At 42.3% G+C, this 15,934-nt stretch overlaps 1 protein-coding gene across 13 annotated transcripts in view; it reads right to left on the reverse strand.

Annotated features, from left to right (window-relative positions):
- trip12 (thyroid hormone receptor interactor 12) overlaps window positions 1–15,934 on the reverse strand; it is a 160,237-nt gene that overhangs the window by 18,925 nt on the left and 125,378 nt on the right. For all 13 annotated transcript variants that reach the window (XM_078205851.1, XM_078205845.1, XM_078205874.1 and 10 more), the window contains 10 exons: window positions 15,096–15,169; window positions 10,216–10,415; window positions 9,487–9,614; window positions 6,352–6,503; window positions 5,210–5,352; window positions 3,858–4,014; window positions 2,504–2,602; window positions 2,260–2,374; window positions 1,318–1,472; window positions 826–990 (listed from right to left, as the gene is read on the reverse strand). In XM_078205851.1, coding sequence (XP_078061977.1) covers window positions 826–990; window positions 1,318–1,472; window positions 2,260–2,374; window positions 2,504–2,602; window positions 3,858–4,014; window positions 5,210–5,352; window positions 6,352–6,503; window positions 9,487–9,614; window positions 10,216–10,415; window positions 15,096–15,169 — 1,388 coding nt within the window. The remainder of the gene's footprint in view (window positions 1–825; window positions 991–1,317; window positions 1,473–2,259; window positions 2,375–2,503; window positions 2,603–3,857; window positions 4,015–5,209; window positions 5,353–6,351; window positions 6,504–9,486; window positions 9,615–10,215; window positions 10,416–15,095; window positions 15,170–15,934) is intronic.

The raw sequence follows: 15,934 nt of genomic DNA on the forward strand, positions 1-15,934 counted from the left end.
ACGTCCAATCAAGTAATTACATGGAAAACTTAAATTCCTATTGCTAATGGTCCTGTCATTGAAGAGTGCAAAAAGCCACTCAACTAAAAGTTAAATGACCCCAGAACTGATAATGGGAAAGCCATGATGCAAATAAATTACAAGTTGAATCCCTCCAGTGCAGAAGGAGGCCATTCGGCCCATGGAGCCTGCACTGACTCTCTGACATCCTATCCAGAGTATCTAACCCCATAACCCCATGTATTTACCCCACCAATCCCTCCTAAATCTACACATCTTGGAGCACTAAGGGACAATTTAGCATGGCCAATCAACCTAACTTGCACATCTTTGGAGGACTGTGGGAGGAAACCCACACAGACATGGGGAGAACGTGCAAACTCCACACAGTTTCCCAAGGCCGGAATTGAACCCGGGTCCCTGACACAGCGGTGCTAACCACTGTGCTATCATACTGCAAAAAGGTGAAAAAAATTAAAGCTTGTTATTGTAATAATGGATCATGTTTCAAGTTTGCAATTACAGGAAATTAAAATACATCTGCAAACCAGTCTTTTATCCTCTCCCATTAGTCACCTCCTTCCCCAACCCAAAGTGATTTTGTCTAGATACTTCCATCTATTCCATAATGTTTAGTTTAAATACAGTATCTATGTACACAATAGGAATCAAACAGTGAAGCTGTCCTTTTATTTTCAATCACAGTATTCTTTCGCTCAGATTTGCCACAAATACCACTTGTTCAAAATAGTGGCTGAAATTTGACGGTGAAAGATGCAGGACACCAGAAGATAAAATGGACAAACCTGTAACTTCCATCCTTACCTGTGATCTGTCCTGTTCCAGCTTCTTCTTTTGCTTTATGATGTCCTCGAGATGACAAATTGATTTTGCTACAACTGGATCAATGTTGAAAAGATCATGGGAGCAGAGGGAAATTTCTTGCCGCAGCATCCATTTGTAAAATGACAGGCTAAGAGGCAAATCCAACTGTTCAAAACGAAGGGGGGAGGGGAGAAAAGAGAGGCGAGAGAGAGAGAGAGAAAGCAAAGGTGTTACTTTGACACAATAAAGAGACTGTTCACAAAATCAATGTTGATATGCAAATGATTTTTCCCTCATTTTTGAGCAGTTTGCACCACAATTCAGTAAAATAAAACATCACTAGTCAGTGATGCACATTACAGCATTATACAGCATGGAATCAGACATTGTTTCTAGATCTCAATACAGGGCAGAATATGCATGTTTAAAATTAAATGCGGCCAGAAAAAAATTTGATAGCAAATTCAAACAGCAGTTACCAATAAAACTTACCAATCGAAAGTCCATGATCGCTTTGGCCAAAAACTTGCCGAGAAATCGCAACTTCATTTTCACTTTAGCCACATGTGCTGGTTTTGTATTTCTTCCAAAAGGAACAGGGAAGAGGCCACGTGGATTATGGATGTATCTGGTCCCTTCTTGACTACCTAATGGCACAATTAAGCAAATTAGTTGACAAGTAATTTGATCCTTGCTTCAAATCTGTTTTGGATGATTGTTTTAGTTTATAAAAAGGTTCTATTTTGTGAAATATGATTTAAAAATTCTGAAAAAGGAGGCACAGAATCCCTCAGTGAAGGAGGAGGCCATTTGGACCATCAAATCTGCACTGACTCTTAGACAGAACATCTTACCTAGGCTCACCTCCTGTAACTCCATGCATTTACCCCCTAACCTACACATCTTTGAACATTAAGGGGCAATTTAGCATGGTAACTCAAACCATTGTTAAGTACAAGGTTAGGTGCACAAAGTTTGGAATATATCATGCAAAGCAGTTCACTCAGCTGTGTACTCTGCATTGCAACAATTCAGATAGATAGTTTACTGCATTAATGATCAAATTGAGGAAGGCAATTATAGTGACCAATTATTAAAACAAGCCATCAATGCTTCATGGATCACTCACTTACAAGAGAAAAACTCAATGGTTGTTAGGTTCCACATTTAAGAGTTTTCAGAGTGCAAGTGCATTTGCTGGGAAAAATTAATATATTTCAAAACCCTCACGTTTACCCAAACAAAATTCACCTGAAGCTGAAATAAAAACCAAAAATGATTGGCACATTCAGGAGATCTAGCATTTTCTGTTTTTTATCACAAGGTTATTTGCTTCAACTTGCAATGCAATATTAATTCCATGCTTTAAAATGAGTATAACTACTTCCTTTTAAAATTAAAAAAGTCAACAACTTTTTATTTGACAAACTATACCTTTAGGATGGGACAGCGTGACTTCATCTCCCCGCCATAGACCCAGGTCAGCTCTCTGCAGTTCCTGAGATACAAGTGCATAGAATTCCAATGTCGGACCCAGGCCTGTCCCAACCTAAAGAAAGAAAAATGCTGGTTAGTTTTAGAAAGGTTGACGTGAGATCAACGTTGTTGACAGGATTAAAATATTGGGCACAGCTTAAGAAAATTACAAATTCCAACTAAACATGAAGGTTAGGCTTACTTCGTTTTCATACTGAATCTCCAGCATTGCTCTCGAGCTTCCTAAATCCTGCATCACAGATTCTGCTTGCTTCAACAATTCTTCCCTGTTCACAGTGCGCTATTTAAAAAAGGGGAAACAAAATTAACAGCTGGAATAGAATTACCTGCATTAAACTTATTTGAAAATAGTGCTCGTTTAAAACTCCCTCAGCAATTTTATGAAGGTATGGATTGTGCACTTCAGTACAATCAAGGATATTCTTCCGTGTCTCAATCAAGTAGCTGAACATTTTGGCTATTTGACATTGGGGCACATTGCAGCTGCAGTCAGCTCCATTTTAAGCTAATGTCCAACAAACAGACATTTCCAGAATACAACCAATAGCAACCAGGGCCAAAGATCCCCACCAACTCCCCCTGCATAAAAGAAGATAGTTTGCATTGTACTAAGTTACAATGACCTTGGGGAGCTCATCCAGTTGACATACAAGATACTGGTTCATACCCCTTCTGAGGTATTGTGCATAGCCCTGGTTATGCAATGGCAGAATGATGATTGCTCTTCTATGGAGCGAACAGGACCATAAATGTGACCAAATTATTTGAAGACGATGATAAAGGCACCAATGAAAATACAACGGGGTCCACAAAATCAAACAAACAGTTTTTTCCTAACTGTTGCTAACCACTGATTTAGAATGAAGACATAGTATACAAGGTCTTTGTGGTCTATGCTCTAATCTCATCAAAATACCAAATTCCCAAAAGAAACTTCCCTGCAGTAGACACCTACGAGGACTATTCATGTTCAGAAGTTAAAGATTAACGGAAAAAATGCAATTTCCATAGAATTGACATGTCACACATCAGCCTGAAAAATATCCATTACAATTCTTTCAGAATTGGTTTTATCTTCTGCAGCATGCACATTATCTGATCAGCACCCAGATATGAATAACAGCAGCTATATGGGTCATCCTTGAATAATTTCTCATGTCGAAGGCAGCTGGCTGGCGTCTGTTATTCTCCCTGCCCGTGAGACACGAGTAAAATTACACCACACTGCTCGAAGCTCCCATTTTTTGATTTCACCAGACGGTTTTCTTTCAAAACACATTTCCTGCCAATTCTTTTACAACACTGGTAAAGGTCAATAGTGAAACTCTCTCTCCAAAGCCAGTCCCTTAACTAATGCAGGATTGAAATAAAGTACTCAGTCCTTCAGTTCTCCACAGCAGAAATGTCCAACTTGAAAAGCAAATAGCAAAACTGCTTGTAGAATTATATACATATTACAAGGAATGGCAGATATCATTCACAGTTGAAGCAATAATGAAAAACTGCCATGTTAAGCTGCAAGTATATGCATTTACCTTTTTCCTATCCAAACGGGGAGCAACTCTGCTATCTTGGGAATCAGACTGGTTGATTTCTGGGTTAGTATCCAGTAACCTCTGCATGGCTCGATCTCGATCAAACGCAGTCACGTAGAACAGCATTTGCCGTGTGTCAAACGGGAAAAAAAACGGGCTTAAAAAAAAAACAAGATTGGTAACCTGCTTTTAAATTTCCAAGCGGAAAAGAAAATCACAAGTAGCTTAAATCTTCAACATTCTTGTTAAGTCAAACTTAAGATAGGTTACCTTGAACACAAGTCTTATTTCACTAGCTTTTGTTCCCCCTACTTTCCAGATATAGGAGATACCAAAGCACTGAAAACCGAACTGCAGTCAGGGTATATATTGACCAAACATTGGTAGGTTTAACACATCAAGAGCTGCAATTATTCATGGACTGCATTCGTTACCTGAAGTCTCTGTTGTTATATGAAAGCAAGGATATCTATCTGTATATCTTGTGAATATGGCATCTGCTGGTTAATATTGACATGAAATCCAGTGTACAAGAGTTTTGATTTTTGCTTACAGGAAAGTAGTTATGACAAATCCCTTAAAACATAGCTAAAATATTTTTATCAACTTCATAGGATTCTTCAGGTTTTGTACATCTTCAAAAGCTTCCACACCAAGCAGGCAGTTCTAAAAATTACTGGACATGACAATTCTTCAGCCAGTTCAGTGAACAAGGTCACCTGAGCTCAGTGTATTTAACAATAGATCGTACCTGGCTCTTCTTTAAGACAACATTAAAGGGCTAACCATGGCTAGGTCGTGTTTCTTTACCTTACTCTCTGGCTTGCAGGCTGGGCAGCTGCAAGTTCACTTGATTTCACTACAGAATTGAACAGCAAACTCTATATTTAAGCTAGAATTGGAACATATTGTGTAAGCATATAATGCTGCATGACAAGTTAAATAATTTACTACTTTTGAAATCGTCCAGTTTTAACCAGCCCTTAACTTGGGAGCCGTAGAATGAATCAAGAGGGGCGGGGGGGGGGGGGGGGGCGGCGGCGGCGGCGGCGGGGGGAGAATGAGAAGGCTATATGGAATATGGTCAAATTCTGTTCTGCACCCCAAGGCCAGTTCCCAATATAAATTGTGCTACAATTTTCTTTTTCCCACTATGCTTTCCTCCTGCAGTTTTATGCAGTGTGTTCCATTTACACCAACAAAATTCATGGGTGAAGGTTACTATGTAAAATTTCAATTGAAAACCAGAATTTGAAATTGTGTATTAAATGCAGCCATCAATTCATTCAATTGTATCGTTAATCTAGTGACAGATGAGAAGAAAAAGTAATTTTTAAGTGTTTGTTTCATACCAGGTCCTTCCCAACTCCGTCAACCAAATTGGTATATTTCCTGTCATAATAACCAGGGGATCTTGAAGTTGGCGGTTAGCCTTTGCAGTCAGCTTGCTGTTGATCAATTCATTTGTTGGAATAATCTCTTTACAGACTGCATTCTGCAAATGAGGAATGGGACAGAGATAGATGTACAACTGAACAGGAATCAACTTAAAAGTTCTAAATAACGATTACCTAATTCACATATGAAATGCTAAGGGCAGGGTGGATCAGAAACAATTGCATGCTCAAACATTTCTAATATAAAGGCCCCTTAAAGTTTTGCCAAATTAACCAAAATGTTGAAAATACACAGTAGTTTAATCAACACTTGAAATGGGAAGATTGACTAATGCTTTGGGCAAAGATTAGCCAGAAATCAACTTTCTTAACCTTGTCATGCAAAGGTACGAAATTACTTATCTCACATCAATATGACATTGAAAATGAGCAGCATAGCAGAATTATTTCATAAGAATTGAACCAGGAAGGCGAGTTGCACAGTGGTTAGCACTGCTGTCTCACAGCGCCAGGGACCCGGGTTCAATTCCGGCTTCAGGTCACTGTCTGTGCGGAGTTAGCATGTTCTCCCAGTGTCTGCGTGGGTTTCCTCCAGTGCTCCGGTTTCCTCCCACAGTCCAAAGATGAGCGGGTCAGGTGGATTTGGCCATGCTATTCAAATTGACCCTTAGCGTCAGGGGGACTAGCTAGGGTAAATGGAAGGGGGTGTGGGGATAGGGCCTGGATGGGATTGTGGTTGGTGCAGACTCGATGGGCCGAATGGCCTCCTTCTGCACTGTAAGGATTCTATGATTATGGGGAAAGTCTAATCGAGTGAAGAAACTGGTAACCTACCACCTTCCTTTACTTAGACAAAATGAGAAAATCACTGGCATGATGTGGAAAACTCAAACTGTAGTCCCCAATTGTTCACTTAACCAGTTGAAAAACCAAGGTGAAGGTCTTAAGCCATTGTGCAAGACATCACCCAGGTTGAAAATAAAGTGAATGTAATCGGAAATGTAAGCTGCTCGGTGATTTGGAGACATCAGGAAGAGATTTCTGCTGCAATCACCTCCAGCTGTCAATGTTTGTAAATGTTATCCTGCAGTACTCACATTATATAGGTAATACCAGTATCTACTGATGGCATGAAGCACTCTTAAAAGGAGAATCACATCTAGGGATGGGTCCTCAAATGTTATACCATCTGGAGGGTTTGAAAGAAGATATGTTTCCAAAGGGTTTCCCACTGGAGGGCAGACACCATCTAGGATGTAAGAAGAGGTTAACAGTTCAACTGTCTAGAAGGACACCATTTAAATTCAACTGCTGCCAAAACTTCACAATGGGAATTACCACCTTGCTTTAGTGGTTCATTTTCGAGAAAAAAAAAGCTAAAAAAACATGCAATATTTCTCAGGTTTATGTACCTGAGAAAATCATTTTTTAATCCTATGGCAATGCAGAATAAAGCTTGAATGAAAAAAGGTAGCAAAGAACAAAATAAGCAGGGCATTCCCAAGCATACTAAAAGGAACAACCAGAGAGAGTAAAATAATAATTAAGGGGAAATCTAACTGGAGTACAAAGAAGTGGTATAGGTATCAAGTATTTTGTAAATGACAGGAACAATTGAGGTGTACAAGGTAGAAGATTGATAACTATTAAAAAGCACTTTGTTCTTTAAAGTATCAGGGCACCGTAAATTGCTGGGTCATGACTGTACAGTAAGTAGTCTCATAACACCAGGTTAAATCCAACAGGTTTATTTGGTAGTACAAGCCACAAGCTTTTGGAGCACTGACCCTTCATCAGGTGAGTGGGAGTTGTGTTCACAAACAGGGCATAAAAAGACACAAACTCAATTTACAAGATAATGGTTGGAATGTGAGTCTTTCTGGTTGGAAAAACTCACATTCCAACCATTATCTTGGAAATGGAGTTTGTGTCTATATATGCCCCGTTTGTGAACACAACTCCCACTCACCTGATGAAGGGGCAGTGCTCCGAAAGCTTGTGGCTTGTGCTACCAAATAAACCTGTTGGACTTTAATCTGGTGTCGTGAGACTTCTTACTGTGCTTACCCCAGTCCAACGCCGGCATCTTCACATCATGACTGCACACCATAGCCTAAGATATAGCAGAGGATTCTGACCATAAGCTGAAGAATAGGAAGAGTAATATGACCCTTTGTAGAACTTCATTTTTGGCACTGAGGGTCACAAAAATAGTGCACTGAACTGAGTAAACCACTGCCCTGCTAGGCCATTACTTATTTTCTTGACATTTAGTGATTCAAAATACCAATTTTGAGTAATTTTCTTCAAATTTATTTTTTTTAAATAAAACTCCTTCGCAGCTTTTAGTTTCAAGCAAATAAACAAAGGAAGTCATCTTAAATTAATGAAAGTGGTATTTAAAGATTCCTACTCATTTTAACCAAAGAGCTATTAAAAATTTGCACTGTTGCCAGAATTAGGCTGCTTAATTTACACGACAGCATAAATGCATTCTTCATCGATATAAAAAGGTTAGCTTAAAAGCTTGTTCTTGTTTTGCTTTGGGCGATAACTTGCTTGAAGTGGTGATCAGCAGCAGATTGACACTTCTTGCTGACTTACCCACACTTCAGTGGGCAACACGATGGCACAGTGGTTAGCACTGTTGCCTCTCAATGCCAGGGACCCATGTTCGATTCCCGGCTTGGGTCAGTGTGTGGAGTCTGCACGTTCTCCCCGTGTCTGCGTGAGTTTCCTCCGAGTGCTCCAGTTTCCTCTCAGTCCGAAGGGTTAGGTGCATTGGCCATGCTAAATTCTCCCTCAGTGAACCCGAAGAGATGCCAGAGTGTGGCAACCAGGGGATTTTCACAGTACCTTCATTGTAGTGTTAATGCAAGCCTACTTGTGACACTAATAAATAATTGTTCTAAAGCACCCATCTCGCTCGCCCTTCCTAACTCAGGCTGGATGAGACTCAAGCAGTGAAGCTTGGCTTCAGTGGTGAAGTGTAAAAGGAGCGGAGGAGAACATGCCCCCTTTGTTCTGCACTAGTTACCATGAAACAGGCAAGTTTAAAAGTCCCATTGAAAGGGAGAAGGTAAATTTCTATTCCAAAATCTTCTACCTGCAACTTTGGACCAATTATTAGCCCATAACCCTCTATAGAAACACTTTCACATCGTTAATGTAACCAGTAATTCATGGATTGGAAGGTAGTGAAAAAACAGCAGAATTTAAACGGTGGGGAAGGAAGAAAACAGGGAATTATATGATGGTTAAACCAACATCAACAGGAGCCAAAATGCTAGAATCTATTAGGCATGTGGGAACAGCACACTTGAGGAACTCGTGACTAGGCAGTGCCAATATGGATTTATTAAAGGGAAATCACGTTTGACAAATGTGGAAAGGATACGGACCAGTTAAGCGGTCAGGAACACAGATGGAATATGTCAGCAAGTGCAAAGTTACCCACTTCAGAAAAAGAAACACAGAAAAGCAGAAACCATTCAAAATGGCAAGAGACTAGGAAATGTTTGTATGCAGAGGGATCCGAATGTCCGACATGAATCACAGGAAATTAACATGCAGATACAGCAAGCAATCAGGAAAGCAAATGGTATGTTGACCTGCACTGCAAAAGGATTGGAGTAAAATTATGAAGACATCTTCCTGCAATTGTAAGGGCTTTATAAGTGAGACCACACCTAGAGTAGCGTGCACAGTTTTCTCTTCTTATCAAGAAAGAACATACCAGCCTTGGAGGATTGTGATGAAGGTTCACTCGGCAGATTCCTGGGATGAGGGGATTGACCTATGAGGAAAGATCAAGTAGACTGGGAGGTATTCACTGGAATTCAGAAGTACGAGGTGATTCAACTGAAATAAAAAAATTCTCGAAAGGACTTGTTAGGGTAGATGCTGGAAGGACGTTCCACTGGCTAAAACTGGGGGTCACAGTCTCAGAATAAGGGATGTCATTTAGGCCTCAGCAAGGAGAGAAATTAATTCACTCAAAGCATTGTGGACCTGCGGAATTCTCTACAACTAAGGACTATGGATGTTCAGAAACTGAACATATTCAAAACAGTATCCAAAAATCTACTGATCTCCAAGGAAATTAAGGGATGTGAAGGTAGTGCAGGAAGGTGCAGTGAGATTGGAGATGAGCCATTATCGTACTGAATGGTGGAGCAGGCCAAAAGTCCGCTTCCAATTCCCATCATATTCTTCTATCCCAAAACACTCACCATGCCACAGCTCATCATGTTTCCTTGCATTTCTTGGGGATGTTTTTGTGGGTGCAGTCTGAGCTCGTCCTCGTTTTCCACCAACTGTATCCTTATTCCCTTCCTCCTCTTCTCGAACAGGCTTGTACCTATTGCACACACACATTTAATAACGCTCCCAATTTAGTCTTTACATTCTGAGTTCTGACCTGGTTTCATGGCAGTTAAAGCATCATTGGCAAATAACAACCTGCTGAGAAAATGCTGCAAATACTCAGTAGATCTGGCAATACCGGTGGAGAGAAAGTTAACATTTTAAGCTGGTTGCCTCTCGTCAGTACATCGAGAGTTCTGATGAAAGCTTATCAACCTGAAATGTTAATCCTCTCTCTCCACTAATGAATACTTCCAGTACAAGAGCAAAATATTACAGATACAGATAAATATCACAGACAAAGATTCCACATTAGAGGGAATACACTGGCCAGTACAAGATACACACATGCATAGCTTGTGGCATCTCTAATTCCACAAACCATTGCTTTTGACTTTGTATCAGTGAAATCGTCAATCAAGTTTATCAAGTAATAAGCTCACAGTAGTTACGAAACATTAATTCCAGTTACTTTCCGTAGCAGCTACACAGCCTTAAAGCTGTGGGCTGGTGCTTGCAGGACAAGAGGAATGAGGAGGCAAAATTATTGGAACAAGTTTTCAATGAAGTAGCTGCAGGATGCATTTAATACGTACCATATTGTATGGGTCTTTGTCCATATTCCTGCCCTTCCTAACGGGTTACTTTCATCATCTGTGGACTCTCTTTCTTCATCAGCTTGCACACTGAACTGCCTGACAGCTTGGTATACAGTCATGTTGTAAGGCAGCAAGTGATCGCCTATGTAAAACTGTAGTCTGTGCCTTACACTCCCTGAATTCAAGAATTGGGCAGCCTAAGAGAACAAAACAGGGCAAAATGGTAGTAAATCAATTCTTAAGTAATTATTTCAATGTTAGTCCAGAAGAAAATCCCCATTGCAACACAATTGATAAAATGAATCGAACAGTAAAAATTAAGGATCAGAAGCAGTGAGTCTACTTCCAATGAAGATTAAGCTGGGCTGAAATTACGGTTCAGTCTTCAGCTCAGCCAAGAGCTTCAGGTAGGATTTTCAATGATGAAGTAAACCTAGATAGTCAGAATCTATACCTTGTCTTTGGGTAGAGTGCTACCAGCTGCATACAGCCCACCTGAGGTCTAACTGCTTGGGACAGATAATGGAGGCCAGGTTAACGGTTTGTAACAAGGCATGGCTAGTAGCTATGGCTGATTGAAGAATGATGCCAAATTGCCTGCAGCACAAGTAAGTGGGCTAACTTCCAAAGTACTTAACTTCCACTTGCAGTCCAGCTCCAGAGGGATACAAGAGTGACCCCTTTGGATTCTGTTCTGTGGGTTCTGAAAGCTAAATGAACGAAGGAATGCATTTCTGGTCAGCCTATCCTTACAGACAATGTATCAAATTTGCTAACGACAAAAGTTTGGTGGTGTAAGTGTAAGCGAGGGTACAAAACCTGAGCCAGTGATAGATTAAGTTACTGGGCAAAACAGTAGCACGTGGATTTCAATTCAGGTATCATCAGATAATTAATTTCAGACCAAGGATAATTCGCAGCAGTTTTTAAAAAAATGAAAATCTGGGAACAGTGAGGAGGAGGGGGGGATGAAAATAAATTTACAGGTATAAGTATGAAGACCATTAAAACACTGTAGTCAGGTACAAAAATAAATCAAAAAGACGAATGGAATGCTCTGCGTAAGGGGCTAGAATGAGGAGGAAGAAGTTTGGTAGACCTACATAAAGTCCTGGTTAAAGCACATCTGGAGTACAGCGCACCATTCTGAACACTACAACACAGAATGGACAGAATGACCTTGGAAGGAGTGCATTGCAGAATCAACAGATGGTTTACCAGGGCTCCAAAGTGCTGCATTATAAAGGTGGCTTGTATTCCCTGGAATACAAGGTTTAGTGGTGATTTGATTGAAGTTTAGAATTTTAGTAGGAATTGCTGGGGTCAATGAAAAGAAACTTCTGGAGAAGTCTAGGACATAATCATAAAATCAGATCAAGGTCTTTAGGAGGGAAGCTTGGAAATACTTTGCACACAGGACAAGTGTGGAACCCTCTCCCACCCAACCTCCCCAACAAAAAAACTATTTCTCAACGAGAAATTTCAAACCCGAGAGCTACAAAGTTTTGCTAGCCAAAGGTGTTAAGAGATACGAGGCCAAGGCGAATGGAACATGTTCAGGCTCAGATCAGCCATGACCTGGCTTGTGGGATTGGATGGCCTATTCCTGTTTTTTATTTTACTCCTGCAATTTATAAAGCAATTCATACTTGATACAGTAATAGGTGCAAGCATACAGAACACTTTGAAAAGATCATTTTGTAGAACAGGTGGAATGTTGACAGGGTGAACCATTTAAAGGAAAATGAACCTGAAAGAATTCAATGAACCAGAATTAAATAAACTTGCAGAATTCATTTAGTTGTACAAAGCGGTGATGAAGCATAGTGCATAAAATTCCTTCATGGTTAACAGCTTCTTCGAGCCTGCTTTATCAAAATTGCACCATCTTGTGACAAAGAAGCACATTGCAGTGTATTTTAAACAGGTTTCTCATAATATTCTGGCACCAGGCAGATTTTTTGGTAGGAGGCAGATTTTTTACACAGAGTGGTGGGTGCCTGGAATTCGTTGCCGGGGGAGGTAGTGAAAGCGGATACGGTAGTGACTTTTAAAGGGCATCTTGACAAGTACATGAATGAGATGGGAATAGAGGGATATGGTCCCCGGAAGTGTAGGGGGTTTTAGTTAAGTCGGGCAGCATGGTCGGTGCAGGCTTGGAGGGCCAAAGGGCCCGTTCCTGTGCTGTACTTTTCTTGGTTCAGGCAAAACAGCTGAAAAGTAAAATCAAACTTGACCAGGAACACAGCAGGAAGAGTATTACTCCCACTGATGTTCCCATCTATTCACTCATTACGAGAACCTGGATTGGTCATTAATTGGTAATTTAACAATGAATAGCATGACACTAGACAGTTCTGAGGAACAAAAGGACCTTGGCATGTTTATCCATAGATCTCTGAAGGCGGAGGGGCATGTTAATGGTGTGGTGAAAAAGGAATTTGGGACACTTGCCTTTATCAATTGAGGCATAGGTTACAAAAGCAGGGAAGTCATGTTGGAGTTGTATAGAACTTTGATGAGGTCCCAGCTGGAGTACTGTGTGCAGTTCTGGTCGCCACATTATAGGAAGAATTTGATTGCACTGGAAGGGGTGCAGAGGAGATTCACCAGGATGGCGCCAGGGTTGGAACATTTAAGTTATGGAGAGGTTGTAGAGACTTGGGTTGTTTTTGCTGGAGCAGAGAAGACTGAGGGGGCGACCTGATCAAGGTGTACAAGATTATGAGGGGCATGGATGTGGTGGACAGGGAGCAGCTGCTCCCCTTAGTTGAAGGATTAGTCTCAAGAGACAAGTTCAAGGTGAGAGACAGGAGGGGGATGCGATTCTCCTATCCTGCTGCACTGATCTTTTAGCGGGCTGGGAGATTTAAGTGGTGCCAGGTTAGTGCGATCGGCCGAGTGTGTCCCCCAGCACTGGATTTCTGGCGCTGTCCGCTCCTCGCTGGAAATAGACGCAGAGCTACCTAATGAATGCAGCTTTTAATTTTAATACAATTTGAATGGCACTAGCTCGCCTCTCCCCCCTCCCCCCCACCGGCCAGGACTATTTCACTCCAGTGGGGATTACCATAGCTCCCCACTTGCGAGGAGCTGGCAGCCCGACCCCGCTGTGAAGGGGGGGTAATTGGGGCCTCCCCCTAGAGGGTCGGACAGTAGGGGCACCTCGGCACTTCCCAAGGGACAAAGTGCCAATGCCCAGGGACACTTGGCACTGCCCACCAGGCATGAGGCAGTGAGAGAGAGCACCAGAGAGAGCCGGCCTTGTGGAGATCGTGGGGCTGGTCATCCATTGAGCTGGCCAGGAAATCGGGAGGCCGGCAGCCAGGGGCCACTGCGCATGCGCCTACCTCGGCGCTGACAGATGGGCGTATGCACAGTAGCCCGCTCAGCACTATGCTGCCAGCATCTTTTGTGGGGATAGGCACTGCCCCTGATTTTTAAACAAGATTTATGCTCGTGCATTCAGCAGTGCACTGTGTGGGGGAGATTCTTCTCCAAACTCTCTCAGCGTGATTTACTCCATTTTTCACGGGAATTGAACACCTAGAATTTTTTGGGAGGGGGTTTGTTTTGGGGGGGGGGGGGGCAATATTAGGGAAAACGCTTCTTCACTGAGATTCGGTGATTATTTCTAAGGTAACAGCTGAATTTTACTTAGATCAAAACAGCTATTGACAACAATGGATCCATTTCTGAGACTATTCAATTATCAGCAAGAGTACTGGGGGAAATTCTCCCAAGTATAGCAATTCAGCATTTTAAATTTCTCTACTTCAACTTGCTCCACTTTAATGCCAGTGACTTAATGTGGCCATATTTACGTTCAGCATCAGGAGTTAAGTTTCCAAGCCATTTTGCGCCAGTCTGATATACGATTGTATGTCCTAGTTGACACCATTCTGACTGGTGTTTTACCTCCTGCAAGTGGAAGCTGCTCTTCCTGTCTCGTGTTGCACATCTCCAGAGCCCTCACTCACAGCGAGGGTTTGGGAGAGGAAAGCAGTGAGTGAGAGGGGTAGGGAGTGGGAGGTTTGTCAAGAGAAAGGGTCCGCAGCAACTGGGAGGGTCAGAGAGTGGGAGAGGCTGAGAGCTGGAGGGTCAGGGAGTAGCAGAGGCTGCAAGGCGGAGGGTTGGCAAAGGTACGAATCCGCAGCAAATGAACGGGCCAAGGGACAGGAGAGCTGAAGGGTCGAGGAGAGGATGGGTCAGGAAACAGGATGTGTAGCGAGGAGATTAGGTGAACAGGATCAGCAGTGAGCAGGAACTCTCTTCTCTCTTCACCCCCCCACCCCACCAAGAGCACTTGCCCCAATTAGGCCCCACCCCCTTGGCACTGCCTGATTCCCAGTGGGAAGTGCCAAGGTGCCCCCTGGACATTGGCACTTGGGCAATGCCCAGGGGGCACCCCCCCCTCCAGCACCCGACCCTCTGGGAGGGAGAGGGCTCGATTGTCCCCCTTCACTCCAGTGGGGTCAAGCCACCAGCTCCCCACAAGTGGGGAGCGAGACTAAACCCGCTGGAGAGAACCACTCCTGACAGGGGGCAGACGCTAGCGGGTCCGGAGATTTCAGTCCTGGGCCTACTGATGTTTAAAATATATGGTAATGAACTTTACCATAATTTATGCAGCTCCATGCTGATTTCTGGCACGGAGCTGATGGCGCCAGAAAAGGGCTGCCGGAGACTCGGAGGCCATGGCACCCAGTGGGCAGCCCGTGAAACGGCCTCCGCTCGAGTCTCCCGGGCGCTGCGCTACAAAAGCAGCGCAATGGGATGGGAGAATCTCCCCCATTATCTTTCAGATTTACCTTAATGGTTCTCAACACTGATGACAACACCAACAAGCACTGTTACTTTCAAACTAACAAACTTACCAATGACTCATCAATTTCATCATCTGAGCCATCATCATCACTATCTTCATCTTCCTCCCGTATTCTTCCATACCCTTGAATGACAGAAACCATGTCAACACGAGCCCCAGATTTTCAGGCCTTAAGACAATCACAGGCTGGAGATTACAAAACTAATTATAACAAAGCAACAAATCTGAAGATTGACCATGAGTTGCAGTGCAAAGGCCCAGCTGTAAACTGGTAGAGTGTAGGTTTATATCTAAGTTCTCAATTTAAAGTTCCTAAGCTTGGCCGGTCAACAGCACAGAAGTATCAAACACAACCCACAGACAGGGGAACAAGAGCAACCCTGCTCATCAACCTCAAAGCAGCTGACTGCAGAATTAACATTCCAGCAGCTATCCAACAACCTTTTGGGCTGGGATGATGCACAGAAATAAAATACCTGAAGGGAAAAAAATATTTCAAAACTGTGGAAGTGTTTCATTTGTAAAGAGTGAACTCCGCTCATCAGAGTGAATTTTTGGAAAGGGTTCAATACAGGAGTCACTATAAATGAATGTTGACATTTGATCCAGTCATGCAAGTTCAAGCAAATAGCACAGAATCGTCTGTAGTGTTTTAGAAAAACTCGCTGACAATCACTGGTGAAGAGGGACTGGAAATAACAGATAGAACCTCAAACCTCAGAACTGCTTAGTTTATAAACAAGTGATCCTTAATATGCGTATATAAAATAGTTATTCATAAAGTTATAACATGCACTGACATGTGACCATGCAGGCAGAGGCCTGACTTGCTCCAGGAGTGCGTGCGTTTGGGATTCTACCAGCAAAGTGTTCACACTGATAATGTCG

Source organism: Mustelus asterias, chromosome 3 (genome assembly GCF_964213995.1).
Source record: "Mustelus asterias chromosome 3, sMusAst1.hap1.1, whole genome shotgun sequence".
NCBI classification, from domain to species: domain Eukaryota; kingdom Metazoa; phylum Chordata; class Chondrichthyes; order Carcharhiniformes; family Triakidae; genus Mustelus; species Mustelus asterias.